This window comes from Colias eurytheme, chromosome 29, assembly GCF_061535395.1.
Source record: "Colias eurytheme isolate Ceu_HAF_F1 chromosome 29, ilColEury1 Martin Lab GWU primary, whole genome shotgun sequence".
Lineage (NCBI taxonomy): Eukaryota > Metazoa > Arthropoda > Insecta > Lepidoptera > Pieridae > Colias > Colias eurytheme.
Window position 1 is genome coordinate 1,744,007 of NC_143008.1, and position 23,365 is coordinate 1,767,371.

Below are 23,365 nucleotides of genomic sequence, written 5' to 3' on the forward strand. Positions count from 1 at the left end.
TATCCGTCCAATAAAGTATTACACGATATTATGTATTAAAATGTCACGTAAACTATCAAATACGGGCAATTAGAATACGTTTTTAAAATGGTAGTTTTAGGCCCTTCGCTCATGGAGCTACTCAAAAAGAACTAGTCACAAACTCAAATTACTAACGAGTTGCCTGAGCGTCACAGCCCATACATGTTCTATGGAGATTCGCACACGACGCGACTAGTTACTAACTGGTGAGTAACGCGTTAGCAACCAATCACGCGCGACGCGTCGTGCCGGTCTCCACGCTACTGGTTTCCCGATTTTCCTTGCTTTTTATGATAAAAATGAACGAGCAAACATTGACAAGTGACTGAAACCTTATAACTTGAGTAGCGTTGTATGCGAGATACAATTTGTAACTGGTTTGTAATCGTAATTACTGATTAGTTCAGTCATTTTTGAGTAGCTCCATGAGCGAAGGGCCTTATATACATTATTCGACGAATAATTTTTAACCAAGGATTGAAAAATCAGCCCTTACAAACATAAGTGTACAATTACAGTAAATAGAAACATTGGCAGGTGCGTATTAAAAGAAATGTCAATGTCTTATACTCATACTTGCACTGTGCACATAATTACCTATATACACAGAATGAAATAATTTAAAAAATTTTTTTGTTTAGACAATAGGAGCGCAGCAAAGCGGGTAAAACCGCGAGCACTTCTAGCAAATTTTTTAATTTATTTATTAATAGAACATCAGAGGTCCACTTGTAAGTATTATTTCTTAATTATAAATGTAATAAAAATAATAAAATGTAATTATGTAAGGATAAGGATTTGTTATTAACGAAATGTGAAACGTAACGGTTTCAACAATTGCTCGTTGCAACAGTTATAATTTCCAATTCATACGAGCACATGTCATTTTTTTTTTCGGAAGCTCGTTCGCAGATGCGCACGCGCCGATTGTTCTTATATCCGCCCGTGAGCCGCCGCGCGCGCTGTAGCCTGTACCACAGTAAATAGAATGAACAGTAGGGGAACTACCTACAAAAAAATAGCGTGTTTGCCGAGCACACGTGTCAGAGGTGCAACTTATTTGGCAAGATTGAAAGATACCAAAATCGTCGCCTTGCTCTATGACGTGACGGTATTGCCATGACACAAACTTGAAATTTGACTCTCAACGCGCGTAATGAAGTTTCAATTAAAAAAATTCTAAACGGCTCACTCTACGAATGTGCGCATCGACGAAACTCATAGCAGACGTCAGCCGTGTCGTACTGTTGTCAGTAGCCGATTAACAAATTTATAACCAATCTGTTATCAACTTAATTGATGAGTATGTACATAATTATTTTATCGAAAGCTAGCTTTTCCGCAGCCGCGCCCGTTTCGTCTAAAACCTAATGAATTACAAACATAGTAAAACATTCCTCGAGAATCCCTCTATCTATAAAAAAAAACGCATCAATTCCGTTGAGTAGTTTTCAAGATGTAAGCACAGAGGACGGAAAGCGAATTTGTTTTATACTATGTAGTGAAGCTTAGTTGCCCTACTGGTCGTGTTCTGTTTACTGTGACCGAACGTTCTATGCCTCGTGTTTGTCTCGTCAAAGCTGGTGTTAGCAGCTTGGGCAAAAGATGTGGCAGATCTTATGATGGGTGCCCTGTTTATGTATCGACACGTGCTGTTTTTTTTATTCTTTTTTTTTGTATAAGAGAAATGAGTTAGTGAAATTCGGTATAGAAAACAATTGAAGTTTGTAAAAATTTGATTAAGTAGAAAAAAGAGTGTGTGTGCCGAGCACACGTTTCAGAAGTGAAACTTCTTTGGAATGATACAACAATACGAAAATCGTCGCCTTACTCCCTGACGTGATTATATTGCCATGACGCGAACTTGATATTTTACTCTCAAAGCGCCTATAGACCGGGAGATACTGACACAAAATTTCGAGTCATTTGTAACAGGATGGCGGTTCTACAGGGGTCTTAGTACGCAATGACAAAAAGAAAAAATAGTTCAATTATTAATATCATGGATAATCTTCTATAAGTAACGATTTTTTTCTTCATACAGCAATATATTATAAAATGAATGCACTGTGACTAAAGCGACATGAATTTAAATTACCTATTCTTATATATAATAAAACCGGCCAAGTGCGAGTCGGGCTCGCGCACAAAGGGTTCCGTAGCAGCAAATATAATAAATTACAGTTAAATCAACCTATCTCAAAAACTATAAGAGATACTTTGATCAAACCAAAAATCGTTGAAAGAGTTAATTAGCATGCATCACCTCTATTTTTTTTAGAATTTTATACCCCGTAGTTATAAAAATAGAGGGGGGGGGGACATACTTTTTACGACTTTGAGAGCTGATATCTCAAAAACCGTTCACTTTAAGAAAAATGTTTTTTAGAAAACTTTATATCATTTTAAAAGACCTTTCCATTGATACCCCACACGGGTATGTACATCGAAAAAAAAAATTTCATCCCTCAGTTACATGTATGGGGGGCCCCACCCCCAATTCTTTTTTTTACTATTTAGTGTCATATTTTTGTAGCGGTTCATACAACACATATTCCCATCAAATTTCATCACTGTAGTACTTATAGTTTCCGAGTAAATCGGCTGTGACAGACGGACAGACGGACAGACGGACATGACGAAACTATAAGGGTTCCGTTTTTGCCATTTTGGCTACGGAACCCTAAAAACGATGGTGTGAACACTGGTACCGGCGGTTTAGTCGCGTGGGCGTTAGTCGAACTCGTCGTAAAAATAGCGAAAGTCAAACGATTTGTAACACAAAAATTTTAGAATTTACCGATAGCCCATAAAAAAGAAGTAGGCGGTACTGTCATGCCATACTTTTCCGGTGTGACTTACAGCCCGCCATACCGACGCAAATGTGTTGATTTAAAAAAAAACAATTCAACCATTTGTACCAGGCTAACTTTTGCACAGGTAACCATCGTCGTCTAGCCATTTACGAAAATCACCATACCATACTTTTCGGACGATTCCAAATGGTCGCCATACCGCCGAAAATCTGCAAATTTTTTTTTTTTCGCCAAACTTTTTGTACCAGTATTGCATTTAGATTTTTGGAGAGTATTTGATAAAATGTGACCATTATTATATTTGCCATACTTCTTGTAGGGGGAAAAAGTGCTGCCATACTTCATAAATAAATTTATTATTAATTTATAGAAGTGAAGATTTCTACCACCTAGATCTTTGAAATTTTGTATTTATATTTGTTGAACCTCAAACTTATAGGAAAGATTAATGCCATACTGTTACAAATCGTTCAAAATACGAATAAAATCATACAATAAAAAAAAAATCTTATACACATTCGCCACCTCCCACAGGTATGGCATTATCACACTTCTATTTATAATCATTCAGGAGTTGTTGAAAAAAAAATTTAGGGTGTTACAAATGGTTCGGCGAAAAAAAAAATTTGCAGATTTTCGGCGGTATGGCGACCATTTGGAATCGTCCGAAAAGTATGGCATGGCGATTTTCGTAAATGGCTGCACGACGATGGTTACCTGTGCAAAAGTTAGCCTGGTAAAAATGGTTGAATTGTTTTTTTTAAATCAACACATTCGCGTCGGTATGGCGGGCTGTAAGTCACACCGGAAAAGTATGGCATGACACTACCGCCTACTTCTTTTTTATGGGCTATCGGTAAATTCTAAAATTTTTGTGTTACAAATCGTTTGACTTCGCTATTTTTCCGACGAGTTCGACTAACGCCCACGCGACTAAGCCGCCGGTACCAGCGTTCACACCATCGTTTTTCTTTTTGTCATTGCGTACTAAGACCCCTGTAGAACCGCCATCCTGTTACAAATGACTCGAAATTTTCTGTCAGTATCTCCCGGTCTACTAAAGAAGATTCGCTTCAATAAAACATTTTGAAAGCAGGCGAATTTGCGTGGGTGTATTAAAACTATATTGTTCGACTAATGGCAGCTAATACAGATAATAACAAATTAATTATTATGCCTTTATTTTTCTTAGCTTTCCAACAGCGATTAAGCCTATCCTATGTGTTAATCCAAGTTACCCTCTATATGTGTGCTAAATTTCATTGTAATCGGTTCAGTAGTATTTGCGTGAAAGACTAAAGAGTAACAAACATACATGTACTGTATACACATTCACATACATCCATCCGGGTCCTCACAAACTTTGCATTTATATTATTAGTAGGATAGGATAGGATAGGATTTCAACTTAATTAAAATTGTTTATATAATATTATGTAATCTATACATCTATACATCTATACAAATATTATAAAGAGGAAAGGTTTGATTTTTTGTTTGTTTGTTTGTTTGTATGAATTGAATAGGCTCCGAAACTACTTGGCAGATTTGAAAAATTCTTTCACTGTTGGAAAGCTACATCATTTCTGAGTGACATAGGCTAGGTTTTATCCCGGAAATCCCACGGGAACGGGAACTATGCGGGTTTTTTTTTGAAAACGCGGGCGAAGCCGCAGGCGGAAAGCTAGTTAAAAATAATTAGGGTAAAGTTCGAAATTGTCGATAGATTAGGTATTTGATATTTAATTTTTATGGATAATTCTCGTTAGTGTTAGTTAATTACTATAATTGTCGTGTACACCTTTGCTTCTATTAAGGCTGGTACAAATTACAATAGACTAATGAATACTTTCACATACATTAAAAATGGTAATTAACAAAATTATCTAGTAAAAAATGAATCGCCAAATGTGTTGCATGTAAGCTTAAAACTCGATAGGTAATGGTCTCTAAGATATTATGTCGCAATATATACGACATAGTACTACACCCTGTCCTTTCTCAGGTCTAAAGCTATCTATACCAAATTTCATCCAAATCGGTTCAGTGGTTGAGGCGTGAAGAAGAGATAGACAGACAAACAGAAATAATAATATTAGCTAAGATTTGAATAGGCCCTCCAGATTAATAATAAATAAATAAATATTTCAGGACAATTTTCACACACGGCACGATCTGATCCCATACTAAGCTTTCGCTTGTCTTATGGAAACCAGATAGCTGATAAACATACATGTATAATTTTAAATAAATACTTATATAGATAAATTACACCCAGACACAGAGCATCTATGTTCAATGAAAACTGGCAAGAGATGGCGCAGGATAGATCTCTCAGGATAGATAGGTCTTATTGACGGAGGCCAAGGCTCCCTGCCTTGTCTTGAGTCCCTGCGCCACTTAGTAAGTAAGAAAGGATTTGAATGCTATAAAACTGAAAATCTAAAGTTTTGAGCTTGATACGCACAGCCATTTGTCACCAACACACGAATGCGACGCCTGCGCACAGATGCGGCATGCACCTTGCGTCCACTTTTTAGATTCGCGTCAGCTGGTCGGTTTAACGACCCGAGATTCGTCCCAATTTTAGGGGTTAATTGGAAAAATGTGATTTTATAACTAAGCTATAGACCTGGGGCCGTTATTAATTATGGCTGGTTATTGCTATCATAATATGAATTTGCCAGTCAGTTCAATTCACGGCGTCATCTGTAAATAAGAGGTCTTAATACGGCTCCTGTCTTGGCAAATGTTGCTCAGCTTTACTCTTATTACTTACTAGCTTTGCTCCGCGGTTTCTTCCGCATTACTCCGCTCCAGTTGGTCTTAGCGTGATGATATATAGCCTATAACCTTCCCCGATAAATGGGCGATCTAACACCGTAATAATTTTTATACAGAAATTATATCACAATCGTATCTTAGCAGAGTTTATATGGATCTCCAAAAAGCTCGCTTTGTCTCGTTTGCTTGTGAAAAAGCAAACAAAAATTATTTAGGTTTCCTCGTTTGATACACAAAGCCGCACAAATCTAAATGTGGCAACTCTTTGTTAGTGTTTAATTTATTCATCATAACACTGACCTCAATTGTTTGACATATAAAGATGTCAGATATATCATATATGTCAAATGTAGGTACGTATTGACATATATTTGTTGCGTTTTAAAACAAGTTATTCAAAAGGATGTTTTTCATAATAACTGCGCAATATGAGTTAGCTGAATTATAACTCGGAATAAATGCACGGATAAAAGGTAGTATTGCTATAGCTTTTGTGTTACATGAGCTACAATAGGCTGCTGAGTTTCATCAAAATCCGCTCAGTAGTTTTAGCGGGTGTTTTGTTGACAAATACCAATAAATGACCATCCAAGCTTTTGCAATTCCGTACTAACTTTATTAGTTTGTTTGAACACGCTAATCTCAGGAACTGCCGGTCGGGACTCAAAACAAGTCCAAGGGACAAGCAGCCAGTGAGGAATATAAGCTTCAAAATATTTTGTAGCTTTTCGACGTTCCTGTAAAAAATCACTATCACTACATAGTATAAAACAAAGTCGCTTTCTCTGTCCCTATAAGTTATAAGTTATAACCCTATGTTTCTATGTATGCTTAAATCTTTAAAACTACGCAATCGATTGCTGCGTTTGTTTTTTTATTAGATGAAGTGATTCAAGGGTAAGGTTTTAGAATATTATAATTTATTAGGTTTTAGTCCAAGCGGGCGAAGTCGCGGGCGGAAAGCTAGTAAATTATAAATCTGAAAATTAGTAATTCTTCAGCTAATTATATCCTGTACTTATGATAACATAAATAATTATCCGTCTAATTACATAATATCAGTGAGTCATGTATGTCCGTCTGCACCTCGGGACCTCATGCGCTAATTCGGGTCAATTAGAGCAATTAGCTGATTACTTAACGAGTTCCGGTGGTATTGCTTGCTTTCGAAGAAATTTGCTTTTTTCATTCTCTTTCAAGTAAGTAGGTACTTTTTTTGTTTCTGTGGATTTTACGTTGTTCACATTGTCAAGTGACTTTAAAAAATACGAGCATCTCAATTCTATTGTATTTTGTGGTGACTGCTTATTATGAATCTTTTAATTTGAAGCTGGTGCCATCCAGTAGGACCCATTAAAAATTTTTGTCTAGTACACTGGCTGTTTGCAAGTGTTAAGTGGAATAGTTTTTGTTTAAAATAATTTTCTACTGATTTTCCTATAACCCATAACCATAAACGAAGTGGTTCTCAATTCGACTGTATTTGCTTTTTTTGTATTGTTACACGATAATTTCATGAGTTTTCTACCGATTTTGACCGTAATTATGGGAAATTTTTCTCTTTTGGTATATCTGTAAATGAGTAAAAACAAAACATTAGGTTAATACTATAGGTATAATCGTTGCCCTTTTCAATTACCCCAAAGCACCCCATATTTAACCGGTCTGCACAATTTATTTGTTATTTCCTCAAAATTAATGAATGCACTCTCGAACACCTTGCCTATACATATGTTGACCACAATTTCTATTTTGCACAGGACTCGAAGGCAAAAATTAATGCCCTTTGAATGCCAATGCCATGTTATCCATCCATTGAATTCGATCAAAAAATTTCATTCGGTCCGCGAAAATTAACGCACCTTTCCCTTCACATGTAGGAGAGACAAAGCGGCCGTAGTCCACCCTTGCTAGTTGCTGCTGAAGGAATTCTAACTCTTTTTATCATTATGAAAATAAAAGGGACAGATGTTAATAAGGGTTGTTGTGCGCGCGCAGCTGCCTATTCGGATATAAGAACGTATGTAAGACTAGCGGTAATGCAATTTGGATTTTATTACACTGTACTAAAGCTGTGTATCGATTGCACGTGCATCATATAAGCAATTGCTCCGGTAATCGTGCCGCGATGCGCTGCACGCTCGTCGATAACGTCACTCCGCCGGTAGGCCCCGTCGCGAGCGGACGTCATATCGCGTCTACGTTTAACTAGCAACTAAATCGTGACTGAAATTTGTGTATTGAAAAAGTATCGTGACCGTGAAAGTGTATTGATATGATATATAGTTATTGTTGAATTGAATACACCGTTAATCCGTATAAATGATGGGTGTAAGTAGTTGTATGAGTGTGCGGCAGGCGAGGGGCTCCTGCCACTGTCCCGCTTGCCCCAGGGCTTCGGGACACGGGGCCCAGATGCCGCCGCAGACTCTCGTATTGCCCCCTATGGCTATGGAGCCAGAAACAACCCCCGTGAAAGATAAGAAGGGATCCAAAATGAAAGTGCTGAAGAAAATTAAGAAAAAGATCGGACTTGGTAAGTTTTTACGCTCATGAAGTATTTAATTTTTATTATTGGTAGTTACTAGTTAAATTTATAGAATATACAAATAAATAATTGAATATCAAATAATATGTAGTAATACTAGTTTCGAGTAACTAAGTAAATTATTGTTATCAACATTAGCCAGGAAATGGGAAAATGTAAGGACGCGTCTATATTTGACCGTTAACGGTTTATCTAATCTGTGGTATATGAATTACGATTATTATTCAAAATGCGAATTTATTTAATATTTCGTATTTTTTTTATTCAGAAAAATTTTGTTTTAGAAAATATTTGAATTATAGGTAGTGAACTTGTAAAATTATGTTAAAAATATGTTAAATAATAGGTATTAATTATGTTAAATTATATTAGGTTTAATATTTTGACTGGTTAAAATTACTTGCCTTTTAACATTTAACTATTCGAATGTTTATTGTGAATATTTTTTTTATAAAAATTATTTTAACTATTTATTCTACGCTTGCGCATCTATTTATTCTACGCTTATCTGTACCACATTTTCAATCTACCCTCAATTTGACGTTAATTTTGCACAAACTGTCGTAATTTGTTGGTCGTTGCGGTAATGTTTTGTTCTACGCGTGTTTTATAATAATTAGTGCACTTTATCACATTGTAATGAATAGATTCTTAACTCAAGTTTAATAATGGCACTCGTTGTGAATTGCGAAGGGACTGGTAAGCGTTTTGACTCCTTTTATTTTTTAAGTAATACGTACGTAGGGTGGACGCCCTATGTGAAATAAGCTAGGGGTTGTTAGATGGTATAGTATGATTGTTCAAATGTTTGTCATTTACTTGAGGAATGGTTAAAGACACATAATAATAGTGACATTTAATATGATTTTTTGACGTGTAGGAGTCGGTTACATACTTCAGGTGAACCATGTAAAAGCGTTGGTTGGTGACATTTGCGAATTTATTTTTTCTTGAGGAATAGAAAATACCTATACGAAGGTAGGTACTAGGTAGGTAGGTAATGAATATTAATTTATAGCAATTAAGATAATAAAGGATATCGTTAATTAGTATTAGTGTGAGAAGGTTTAAAATCCTATCTTTTAATTAGATCAACTTTTTATGTGTTTTGCGTATAAAAGTACGTATACATACTTATATTGAAATATATACTACAAATTAGCTTATAACACTTACTTTTAAAATGCAGTTTTTGGCGAGTTTAAAATTAGTTAAATTATAGGAGACTATATTTCCACCCGCTGCTTCGCCCGCTTTGTGTCAAAACTCAAACCTAATAAATTGTATACTAAAACTCGAGTATTAATCTATCTATTAAACAAAACTACATCAAAATCCGTTGCGTAGTTTTAAAGGTTTAAGCATGCATAGGGACAAAGGGAAGAGACAGCGACATTGTTTTATACTATGTAGTGATTAGAAGTAAACCCTTGTAAAATGATTAGTATGTATTAAGAATACGCATATTATGTAATAATCGTTAAGTTTATTAATTATTAAAATATAGATCGTCCATCTGCTGCAGGTGTAAACGCACCTTGGAGTGTTTTTGTAATGTTTTAATTGAGAAGAGCATCTGGAAGTTTCTAAAAGTACCTAGTCTATGATGAAAATTGTTTTTCTTATAGAAGAGATAAATGTTTAATGTATTATTTAATATGACTAGCTTTCCGCCCACAGCTTCGCCCGCTTTGTCAAGTTTTTGCTAAAATCATTTTGTAAAAGCATTTTTTTTTCTAAATACGATATTTTAACCTATTGCTAAAAATTTTCGCTTCAGTAAGTTTATTCCGTGTAAATAACTAACAAGTAACAAGATATAATTATTAATTAGAATTCTGCAAAAAAGTGGACTATTTCAAGGTTCGTGTATGGATGTATGTTTCTTTGTTTTATCAACACTCCTGAACTGTGAACAACAACCTTAAAAATTAAAAACCATATTTCCTCTTTATAAATTTATAATATTACTAGGTGTTGCCTGCGCGTTTCTAAATAAATTTTCAAAGTAGAAACTGTCATTTTTTTCTCCCTTGGGGGTAGAATTTATCACAATCCTTTCTTAGCGGACGCCTACATCACAGTGGCTATCAGCATGTCAAATTTCAGCTCGATTAAAAAAATAACAAAAAATTATTAAAACAAAATATTTATTTCTACATTTTTCTTGAGTCACGAAGGCCTCATGAACATGTACTTCGAAGTCATGCCTGCGTATTAATTGTATTGTTTCAATTAAAACACACATGAACATGGACCACGACATTTTATTGTATTATAATATAAATTATATGAATAATTATTAGCTTGTATCACGATGCAATGGAAGGGCGGTAGACTTAAATTAAATAATATTAAGCTGACAGTTTGTGTTTGTTAGTTTGAACGCACTAATCTCAGGAACTATTTGGTAAATTATTTCGGTGTTAGATAGCCCGTTTATCGAGGAAGGCTATAGGCTATATATCATCACGCTAAGACCAACAGGAGCGGAGCAATGCGGGTAAAACCGCGGGGCACAGCTTGTATTATATAAAAAATGGGTAAATATTAAACAAGCTTACTAACAAAAGATAAGAAACAGACCGGTTATTTGAGTAAATAATAATTGACCACATGTTTTAAGTACTGTCGAAGAATAAAAGATTTTCTGTATTGAAATTCGTCATGTTTCTCTAAAGACAATAGGTAATCGCAAGCTTTTGTAAGCACTTTTGGCGAAGAAAAAAAAAAAAATAAAACAATACATTCAGTAAAACTAATCTTGCCAGATGTTACGAATTTGAAAATGCAATAATGGCTGCCGGATATAAGGTGAACCGGAACACCAGATGTCAACGGCGTATGTTCCAATCATCTGGCGTTTGAATTTGGAATTGGCATTGGCGCGTATTTCGCAGGTTTTTTTTTTTTAATTTAATCTATTTTTTTTGGGTATTAATGCTGCCAGTTAAAGAAATATTATTTTTTTTTATCTGAATCAATCGTTCATTTGTTTTTGTAATCGACGCGTATTTTTTTATTTCGTCTAATATATTTTGATCGGATATGTTTCCAGTTATTTAGTTTAATACTGTATCCATAATAAATTTAATTTTCATTTGACTGGTTGTTTATTAGGAATGTTTGTTGTATTAACTTTGATTGTCGTTTAGGACGATTTTTATCTCTTACTAGCGGTCCGCCCCGGCTTCGCCCGTGGTACATATTTTTTGTTTTTTCTACATAAGAACCATCCTGGTACTTCAAGGAATATAATAAAAAAAGAATTATCGAAATCGGTCCACCCGTTCTCGAGTAATGCGCTTACCAACACGTTTTGCGATTCATTTTTATATTATAGATTTGGGAGTTTGGGACGATAATGTGTTCTAGTGATTTTTATGTTTTAACAATTTCTACACTTTAATGGAAGTATATGATTCCTGCGTTTTAATTCTTCTTATTTTTTATTTTTATTGAGATGGCTATCTATCATTTTGCGTTCTTTTCACACATTATATTATATATTTATATTAATATGTACCTACCTACCTACCTAGGCTATGGATCAATGAACCCGTATTGATATAAATTATATACAAACGCCTGTTGTATTTTTTTGCAAACGATGTGTATCTCGCCTAAGATCGTATAAGGGATGGCCTCTGAAAGGTCGAGTTGAAAAAATTAACAGCTGTTTATGAATTTCTTGGACGGTGCGAGCAGCTGACTCATTAGGGCTGTCGATTGTTGTTTTTATTTCGTATTTTATGTGTTTACTATTGGATGTTTTAATGTTTTTTGTGTTGTGTATTGGTTACTTTGATATTGTGTGTCAATATATCGTTCGTATGTTTAAAAAATAACTTAAAGTTCGTAATAAATTTCTTTAATCTTAGATACTTAATGATTTTTCTTAGTATTTATATAATTTACTACCATTGAAGATTTTAATTTATGTAGTTGGTTTGAGAATGAATATCCTACATAGAGCATAATTTAGCTCTTCAATTAAAAATAATTACATATTAATATTTTTGTAATTCATAAAGTCGACAACCCTAAGAAATGCGCATACGCAGCCCCCAGTCCCGTTCGAAACAGCTGAAGTTAGAGCGAGAACGCGCACGTGCGAGCGAGACGGCAACACAACATGTGCTTAAGACTTTTGAATGCCAATACATAGTAAAACATCTGTTTGTTAGTATACAGGCTATGTATTGCTTAAATTTTTAGTTTAGGTATAGCAGGAATATAGGTATGTTTTGTATGTTTTAACTCTGAGTTGTATTTGACCTTATATGGTTATAATATTTTTATTAGTCGTTTAGGATTTTCGTTTAATATTTATCGATATCATTATTAACTAATATTAACTATTAATCTTATTTTCAAATATTCGGTCTATCTTAATAATGTTTGCTTAGTTTCTAAATTCTGAATTAAAATGTGTTTTTGGTATGAGAATACTTACCTACTTTTGATAAGCAGAATTGAACTGATATATTGAATATCCACAAAAAGTCAAAAACCGTTTTTATAGGTAATGTGAAATATGAACTTCAAGCGTATAATGGTATAATAGTGCGGTGCAAAAAACATAGACGTTTGAAGCACAAAGACGCATCAGCTGGCCCTTACACCTTTCACTGCTTTCTGTCTCTGTCGCGTAACACAATTGTATCATCTTCCATCCTCTTCCAACGGCCATTAAAAGCAGATGTACGCTCTAAACATTATCACGTCTTTAATAATTCCGTCTTATTCTTGCAAACGTAAATGTGTATCTTGCATCCTTGCAAGTACATTGGCAGATGTTATTCCCGTCTCTATCGGTTTCATAATGAAAGAAAGAGATTATATAGCAGATGTAGATTTACGTGTCTCATTTGTGGAAATGGTTTCAATGAAATTTATTAGAATTCCTAAAATCGAGGTGTTTAGACCTAAAGAAAGATTCATAGAGCATGAAAAAATTCATCTGATCTAACTTCTTACTAATTTTATACACGTAAAAGTTGAAATAATGGATATGTTTGCCATTTCCATTTCGGAAGTATTTTCCCGTTTAACGTAGCTATCATGCGTGTGATTCAACGTTAAATTATCTCTAATTAAGTCCGAGTATCCGAACATAAACAATCCAGAGAGTAACCACAAATCTGTAGATCACGCATTTGAAATTTCGAACCTCGGAGCGTTCGTTCGAACTAATGATCGTGAGAAACCGCCATGGAATGCGACCGTTTCAAAATTCGAATACGGAACGCACAACGAATCTTCGGTGTTGCCGTTTTGGTTGTTGAAAATTGTCAACTTGATTAATAACGAGCTTTAGTAACAAGTTACGGCAATTACTGTTAATGCTGGGTGAAGAATCTGCGAAGTACTTGCTCAATTTAATTGGTACCAAGTTGAGCTGAATTTATGGTTATCTCTTCTTTTGCTTCAGAGTGTATACTACGGAAAAATCTGCAGACAAAATATACATGACACAGGACACTACATACGTGTTGACAATTGTTAAATTAAATAATGACTTGATTTGCAAAAGCAAGTACTATGGAGTTTCTTGCCGATTCTTCTCCATAGATACTGCTTTCCGAATCGGTGGTAAATGTTAAAAATACTATGTAATGACGATTCGAAAGTGCTACTAAATAGTAGTCTAATTGAATAAATGAAATGTTTGAGTTTGAGTTTGAAAGTATCTCTATAGCCTATGTGTTATTCTGATACATAAGCTACGTGACAGCCAAGTTGTTCTAGATCTAATAGCAACAACACATCCATCCTCAAAAACTTTCACGTTTATAGTATTAGCAAAGACTATTAATAATATACTATGTATACAAGTATTAGTAATAACTTCTTTGTCCTGTCTTCACATTTTTAATTAATTATAAATGTTCAGTTTGCAAAACCATCGAGTAGGTACTCACTTACGTAAGAGCCGGGAAGACTCGCACAACACCGTTCCGACCGCCCATCCCACGACCTGCCGACCTCTTGCCTCCTCACGATCGAAGCATCGTGGTTATAGTACATTGCGTGCTAGAAACATGCCCCTTTTAGCGTAGTATGTTTGTATGAAATCGACTGATCTGATTCGGTTAGTTTAGCTTCACCTGTATGTTTGTGTGTGACTACTTCGTACTCGAGTTTAAACGGACAGATTTTGTTCGAACTATGTGCAGATCAAGGATCAGTAGCAGTAAGTACATTTCGTGATAAGGGCATTTTAGAATGTTAAAACCAGAATTTACTCCTATTAAATTGTGGTAGCTTTCCGCCCTCTCAAAGAAACTGCAAAATCTGTTGAAGATCTATAGCATACATAATGTGACAGCCAGAACCGTTTTTGTTTTATATTATGTACTATGTAGTGATTGCTAGTCTTACTAATATACCCACTCTTTGGTGGAAAAGGCATATTTGCCCTTGATACATGTTGAGTCATTTATTAATTATTAGTATTACTAATCAATTCTATTAATTCTTACTTTATTAGTCCTTTATTCTACGCGATGTACGATAAACAAAACAATTTGCGACGTCCCTTTCACTGCCGCTGCGTTAACGAAACTGTAAGATGACTACGATTGTGATCTCCTGCGTAATAATAGTACTTGGTTTTGCACGTTCTTGTCGACATAAATGGTATAGTGGATTTCTACAAGCGTATTAACGACTGGTAAATAAATATAGTTTAAAAACATGCTTTAAGGAAATTATTGCATCGTCACCGATATTTGATAAGTGTAAAAAGTTTGTATTTAATCTATCCGTTTAAAGGGGGTCAAAATCGAGTACATAATATATAGGAATCGTTTACATATGATACAAGTGAAGCTAATTTAGGCGTGTTAAAAATTATCGGCTTAGCGCAGGATTTTTACTATGTGGGTACCTAGTTGACCGTACATAGTTCTCACAGTTTCAAAACAAATGGTGTTAATAGAAAACAAAACAATGTCTATTTGCACTCAATTATTGCCAAATGTTTTCTCACAGATACAATAGAAAATAACATTTTCGAACGCATCTGCCAACAGATGTTTTACATTTTACAACACTGGCAACCCTTTTGAATGATTTTTAAATTTTCAATTTTCGAACTTCCTTGAAATCGCGCGTGGGAATCAAACAACTTACACTTGACAATAGTATTAATGAAAATGACCTCTATTAGAATACGATAAGGTGTAAATTACATTTGGCTATGTGTATTCGTAGTATGTATTGTGTACAAGTTGTGAATTGCTAATTCTTTAGTATTACAATAATTGCAAGATGCTTTGCTTCCGGCACATTGCTTTATTCACCTGCCGGCGTTTATGATCGCCTAGTACTTTTATAGACTTGATACAGTATTGTCCATTTTATTTGTAGGTACTAAACACTGAAAGTAAAATCTTAAATCTAAATTAATTTTATAACGCAGACAGACATTGCAGTGGAATAACTAGTTTTTTTTATTCTAATTTAAATGTTATTGTACAGAACGTAATGGCCATTAGAAAATAATACTTGACTTAATTGATTTTTAAATGTTCTGTTTATATTTACTCCGTGAGAACCGTTGGCTTTCACTCGATCGCATTTACCAGAAACGCTTGTATGGGAAAAATGAAAGGGAACATTCCTAGTAGTAACTCTTCGTAATTCATGGATTCCTAGTACATACTGAGGTTTCTACTACATATTTGTATTGTGTTTGTTTAGTACAAGAGCCTTGATGTTTTCAGTTTCAAGTACATACGTAATTAACATATTATTATTAATATTATGTACATATTACACATTTTTATTGTGGTTTTAGTAATTAATTAACTTTATCTTCATATGAAAATTAATAACGAACATTCCATAACTATATTAATATTTTATTGACCTAAATAAGTACCAGGCGATCAGAGTGTTTGAAGAGTACACTTACATCTCGATATCCCGAATCGAGTTGGTATCGGATGACAAATCGATATATCGCTTACTGAAAGGTGGCGTTCCCACGGCCCGTGGGAGTGCCAGAGCGAGACGAAACTAATCCAAAGTACGTGCGTGCGAGCGAGATGACGGGCGTTTGTGTGCTCTTATTGCGTAAACAGTTACAACTGTCATTGATAAAGAATTTTAGATCGTGCGTCTTTGGATTAAGTTTTAATTGAAATTATCAATTTTCGTCCCCTTATCTATGAAACGGTGATTGTATGTAGAAAGTTTGACAATCGTTAGAATAAAATGCTCCCATTCTAAAGTTACAAATGTTGTAAACATTACGTTGTAATGTAAATTACGCTAATAAAATTGTTTTATTTTTTATAGATCGTTATCTTTGTATGTCAATGGTGGTTAGACGTGATTTACCTACCTAATATTGTTACACCATGCTTCGGTAATTGAAATCAATGCAATACAATATTTCTCTATGTTATATACCACGCATCTTAAACGAGCTTAATAAAAAACGGAGTTCATTACCTATCAGAAATAAAAGAGTAAAGCCTATTTAGATCACGGACAATACTCTATAATCATTAATCAGGCTGAAAACGAAACTCTCCCACGCTTCAATTACGGTAAATAAAAAAAAAAACAAAAGCTGTCATCCTGAGCTTGTATAGACGAGGCATAATAATTATTGTAGATTCTACAATTATTTGTTTACTTTTTTATTAACATAATTTTTTGCTACAATAAAGAATGATAACAGAATATAAATATTATCAAAATCTCAATCAACCTTTTTTGTACATGTAAGTTCACACGGCAATTATTGGAAAGCCTTGGCTTGTCCGCAACGATCGGTGCCTTGAAAAATTAAAAAAGTAAAAAAAGCAATATGGCGTTTCCCGCGCAAAAAGACAGCTAGAAGTGACAATTGCGTGAGAAACGGGATGCGGTACCGTTAACTTGACTGATCTATTTTTACGTTTTATTCTTTTAAATGCGTTGTGTTGTGGTTTATTTTTATACATTACCGCTCGCGTAGTTAGCATATAATGGCACAGTACATCTTTTATGGTATTAATCTGTAATCTTTGCATAAAAAAGGAAGAAAACATTATTTCATAATGTTGGTATCGTTTACAACCATAGAGTTAAGGAAAATAAAATATAGGTAGTGATTTTTTTACACTATTTGTTTATAAATTATGCACAATCGAGTGAATTGAAATAAAATTGAATATACTAACGTTTGTTAATTTTATATTCATAGTAAATTTTTAATACAGTCAACGCGACGTCGCGAGTATCATCTAAATATACAGTAAAATAAAATACTATATAATATAAATAAAATATAATACAATGAGATAGTGACTGTCGTCTTTCGAAGGGCTTATATTATTATAACCGTAATGGATGAAGACTAATTCGTGTATAATTGTGAATGACTCGAAAAAAATGATAATTCTATCTCACCTACACGCCAAGTTCCCACGATGCAAGCGACCAGAGATTACATAAATCCATTGACAACTATATGTATACATGTATAATTAAAAAAGAATGCGTTCCTATAAATTTATATGGGAACTGTTTGAGCGTGGATTGAAGTTTAAATTATGCATTCGAGATTAGAATATTGTGGTAGGTATGTAAATATTTTTATCTTTACTCGAATATGGGAATATAGTGTGTTGGTGTGTAAGGAGTTTAAAACAGACAAATAAAATGCACAATTCGACTAAATTTTTTGGGTTTGTTAACTCGGAACTTTTAGCTGAGTGAACCGCTTTCATGATACTTTTCTTGTTAGTAAGCCATTTAACCAAATTTTACGAGACCGCACACCGCGTGCGGTTTTGTTCCATTTGAAGAGGTTTTAATTTGTTAAATAATTATTCAAATGACATTTGACATGAAATTGACCCATAAAGAGTTGTGTCTTTTTTCTTATTCTTGTATCACATGGTTTTTATGCGTACAGCAAGAAATATGAGTATCGGAAAAACGCTTTCTCAAGATGGTGTCTCTTTTCTTTCCGGTCAAAGCGACAAATCTCACCGCAGTATCCGCAACACCTACCCCGTCCAGTTTGACATCCCGTGACGCGTCTGTGGTTTATTTATTCTGTGGCTTTTTTATTCGATTTCGTTTGTAATTAATACGGCTGGCAACATTATAAGCGTTTTGTCTACGGTATACCGGGGTTTACCGTGATAAAGGAGTATTATTGAGAGCTATATAGGTCGTGTATTGTCATTACTTTTCCAAGCTGGAAATAATATTGCTATAAAACAATAGTAACCCGTCTGTAACGTTGTAAAGTTTTTAACACGCTTTTATTAGCTTAATCTGTATGTTTGTATGTGACCGACTCTTTTAGACTCGATTTTTACCTTCTATAAACGGGCAGAAGATATCCCATTTTGACAGTTTGAATAAGTAACCGAAACAACAACGTATTAACATACATATGACGTTTATTTTAAGTATTAATTTGAATTTGTAACACGTTCATAATTTATTAATCATTTCACTTTCATACTTTCATATTTACCTTTCTTTATTTCATAATAGAACTTTACGTGTGTTTATCTTCAATTTATTAGTGTGCAAGCATAGTGCCCTAAATAGTCTTCGATAGGGGACGTCTATATGTGTCAGTAAGACTCCCGCGTAAATATGGGCAGCCATTTTGTTTTGCGGGGGTGTGTTTTGGAGTAATTTCGTCACAACTGTCGCTCGCAGATGTGGACCCACGGGGATATCGCGGGAGATTGTCTATTGTTGTATATTGTCTATAGGTAGTGGTTTAATAATAGACAATTTATTTTCTGTGAGCTTCTTTGAGGGTAGCTACCAAGGCGACATAGATTGAAGAGGGTCGGGTCGTGTATCGATAGAGTAAATAGATTGTTTCCTTGGCCTATAGTGGTTGTCGTAAATGTTATAGTTTCTTTTGTACGCAAAAAATGTTTAATATCTATTCTGGCCAATTAATTAAATAATTTATGTCTAACATTGTAATTTTTCAGAGCAGTTTTTATATGACTAAACATAAAATTTGCATGATTTAAAAAAATTAAACGCAATGGTGCAATTGAATAACGACGTGTGTTACAGTAACATCGTGTGTCCTTTTCTAACATAAAGGATGTATTTATCTATCTCACTCTTGTACAGAACCAAGTAAGCGTGCAACGATATCACGCGCGGTGGTTTTTTAGAACGTCACGCTTCGATTGTTTTATCTTCACTGGCAACACTAGATCATGAACACGTATTTATAATAAAACCCCTGTCTATTATCTGCTGGCTGGCTGGTTAGTGTTAGAAAATAAAAAAAAAGATCAGCGATACACACTGGCTGGTTGATGTTCCAAATTTAAAAAATAAAAAAGAAACCACGTTCCCTTTACGCGTTCAAGGGGAATATCATGGCGTGTTTAAGCAGTACTTATTCCAGTGTGTAAAAGTGATGGCGCTAGACAACCTGTATAGCTCCGTCCTTTTCTCACAATGGAATTAGTACTGCTTTGAGACGATATGGTAAACTGTTTCCACAAAGTTCGACATAGGTTCTGTTTGATTTGTTTTTAATTTTAGAACGCAAACGGCGCGTTAAATATAATCGATTTGAAACAAAGAACTGAAACCCTTTGTAGTTTGAAGGACGAGCTTGAGTCACAACGAAATTGTGTTTCGGTGAAATTAACGATATGCAATTGTGATTCATTTGTTTATACTGAAAGAGATGAGTTTTGTTGTTTTGTATGAAGATTAACTTTAGAAGGACAAAGGCAAAGAAAACATTGTATTATGTTGTGATGAACAAACCCACATATCTTAACACATATCTTGAAAATGGAGTAGTTTCATGTCAATACATTTAATTTAATTTTAAGATTTTTAATGTTATAGTTTAGAAAATGTTTGCACGTATAAATGTGTATATACTTTTTACGGAATATTATTATTATATAGAGTTAATAAAAAGCGTATCAATGCATTCGCTTCGATCTATTTTTAAGCGAATCTAACTATATAATTGTACGATCGATGTAAAAAACGAAAGATTTAATTCCTCGTTCTATTATTTATGGTTTGTCGGTCACGGTTTCCGAACGTAAGGTCCATGACCTTAGTGTTGCTATATGTTACACTTTTTATTTTCCTCACTTGGGTATAATAGTTCACAATTGTTGTTTTTTGCATTATTGTTGTTGTAACTAACAACAACAATAATGCAAAAAATACCAAAATAATTATAGAAAAGTTAGACTATCTTTTGAGGCGAATAAACTATAACTTTTATAAATGCATATAACAGTGCATTTACATCAAACGCAAACGAGCGAATGCCCATTCTAATCCCACTATGTCAAATTACTTTAGTGTAAACAGGCGTAGAGCATTCTTATGTTGTTCTTAGCACTTTCGAAAAGATTCTATGCAATGTTCTATGAACAACATTGAATACAAGTTTTTGTTTACACTAAAAGATCACGAAATAATGTTCTAGCTCTATGTTTGTTTGATGTCAATGCAACGTAATATAGCCTAGATCGTTATCATCGTTACCTATGTGCCTTTCTATCTTTGATTTTTCTCGTACGTTTTATTTCGATAATTCTAACAATATATTATCACTACATAGTATAAAACAAAGTCGCTTTCTCTGTCCCTATTTCCCTATGTCCCTTTGTATGTAATCTTTAAAACTACGCAACGGATTTTGATGCGGTTTTTTTTAATAGATAGAGTGATTCAAGAGGAAGGTTTTAGTGTATTATTTATTAGGTTTTAGACAAAGCGGGCGAAGCCGCGGGCGGTAAGTTAGTAAACACATATAATCAAAAAGTAATCGTTTGTGTAGAACAGAATTTCCTCAGGGATGTATTTCATTACGCCAAGGGTCTTAAATGTGACGCAGATGGCGTCGAAACGGTGCCCTTTCCTCGCTCATATGAGCCTAAATGGAATTGGGACGAATTAAGATTATAGGCGATGTTCTGTTTTGATAATAAATTAGGAATTTAGGTCGTGTAAGTTACACACTAAAGTTATACACTAAAGTTTAGTGTAAGTTATACACTAGAGAGTCTATAGATTACACTTTAAAATAAAATAAATTGTAAAACTAAACTGATAATTTGACTATTAATACACCAAAAAACGCCTGAAAATCGGTCAAACCCTTTCTGTGCAGTTTGGTTACAAGCACTGCATAGATATAAATAAGACAATAATTATTAGAAAATCTGTAGAATTTTATACTCTATACCAAATTTCATGCAAATTGGTTCAGTAGTTCAGGCGTGATTGTGTAACAGACAGACAGACAGAGTTACTTTCGCATTTATAATATTAGTATGGATAAACGGAAATTGTAAGAATCTAAAAGCCCTTTTTGATGTTTATGATAATTGATAAGCTAAAGCGTCTTTAGATTTCATTAACAAGGCATACTTTGTTTAGGTTATGTAATATTTGGTTATTATTAGATGAAAGGGTTCGTTGCTCTTGTTCGTGTTACATGTGTTCAGTTTTAGATAACATGACTGAAATTCATGTTACATGCTGCTGTGATAGCGTTATTAATTTTATAATTAATGTCTTATATCGTCGAATGTGTAGTAGGTTAGAAGTTCTATCTTATGTGCCAGACTAAAATTTAGACCATTGTATAGTCAATACGTTAATAAACATACAGACAGGCAGGTAGACATATAAAATTGTTATTGTTTCTATTGCTATATTACAAAGGCTCTGATATAAGTTTCGTCAATAGCTATTAGCACAGAAATTGACTTAATCGATCTATAATTGTACAGTTTGTATAACTCGATATATTCTACTCATGGACGCTTTCGGATATGAGTTGAAATAATTGCTAGAGAATTATAATTCAGACTATGGTCTGAGCGAAATTTCACAATCCAATCCAAAGAGACCTTGAATCTCTAAAGATGTTAGGGTCATCATATACAAATAAGATTACACTCAACACGAGGGGAGCCTCTTTATAACAATACACTTTGCCCTTGGTTTTGAGGGGTTTGCCCCTATCAATTCAGGGCTAGCATCCATTTAACACGATCCAATGGCTTGCTTAAGAATTAGTTGCGCAAATGTTACATTCTCTAAGTATTGTGTGTTTCCACAGTGTGTTTCATTTTATACAGTAACGTTCATAGCCTAATACATTGAGGCATTGAATGATGTATCCACTCGATGCTCTTAACATTCTTTCTCTGTATATTATGATGGTCCATTTCTATTAGGACGATGAGCATTTCTAATCAAGGCTTTATTTCAACTTTATGTGTAAAGAAATATTCTATCTTTCAATTAATTCTCGATTCTTTCAGTAGCTTTTGTACTATAGTTGCTTAGTGGAAAATAAAGTACCTATATTATGTATGCCTTGCTTATTAGGATTTGGTTCATTTGTTTCACGCACACCTACCTCGGCTACTAAGGTGGCGTGTAAGGTAACGTTGCATCACGTATGACGAACGGAGATGCGCAAGAGCGCGCACGCATCCTGACAAAAGGGAAATCTCGTGGCACAATCGTGGGGTGCCCGGCGGAGTGTCGTTGATGCGTAAACGTTTTTTGTATGTTTCCGTGAACGTAGAAGTATAGACCAGTTTCCGTACTGATTACGGTGCGGTGATTTGATAGCCGTAAAGACCAGTTGTTAAAGTCCCTGCCAGCCCCTATCACTTTTCGACGTATGTACATTTTAATAGGCAGATAAGCTGAACAGATCATGCCCAGAAGCTGTGAAACTGGCTATAAATATCTGGATTTATAGAGTGCTAGAAATTCCCTAACAGTTCTGGTGCGATAGGCATCGGAGGTATCTCAGGAACTCGATTCCATCACGCCCAGCCAGGTGTTACGCAGTGCACTGACAGACGCGTCTATTACCGGATCTAGACCAGTGTTGACGTCACGGATGCACTAAGTTTGGCCGCGTAGGTACTAGGAAGACGGTATGACGTCAAGAGTGACATTTACGCGTGGTGGTTTGTTTTCATCCTAAACTGTCTGAGTGGTTCTCGTTTTGTGGTAACGTTGGATGGTTTAATAGGGAATATCGTTTATGTCTTCCGCTTTTTAATAACGTATGACATTCGATGGATGGAGTGAAGTTGGCCTAGCTTTTAAATACTATGCTCTGCGTAGAAGTGTCTTTGAAACTTGTCTGTTTTTCAGTTATTTTATCTAAGTAGAGCGTTCAAAATTCTCCCATGCA

At 34.6% G+C, this 23,365-nt stretch overlaps 1 protein-coding gene across 2 annotated transcripts in view; it reads left to right on the forward strand.

Moving 5' to 3' along the window:
* The window catches only part of neur (E3 ubiquitin-protein ligase neur), a 36,135-nt gene that overhangs the window by 7,215 nt on the left and 5,555 nt on the right, over nucleotides 1–23,365 (forward strand). Inside the window, exon 1 of one of the 2 annotated variants that reach the window (XM_090117902.1) lies at nucleotides 7,786–8,157. The exons of the other annotated variant lie outside the window; for it this stretch is intronic. Within the exon in view, the coding sequence (XP_089974028.1) occupies nucleotides 7,944–8,157 (214 nt within the window). The 5' untranslated portion in view covers nucleotides 7,786–7,943. Of the gene's footprint in view, nucleotides 1–7,785; nucleotides 8,158–23,365 lie in introns of those variants that run through there. 2 annotated transcript variants of the gene reach the window in all.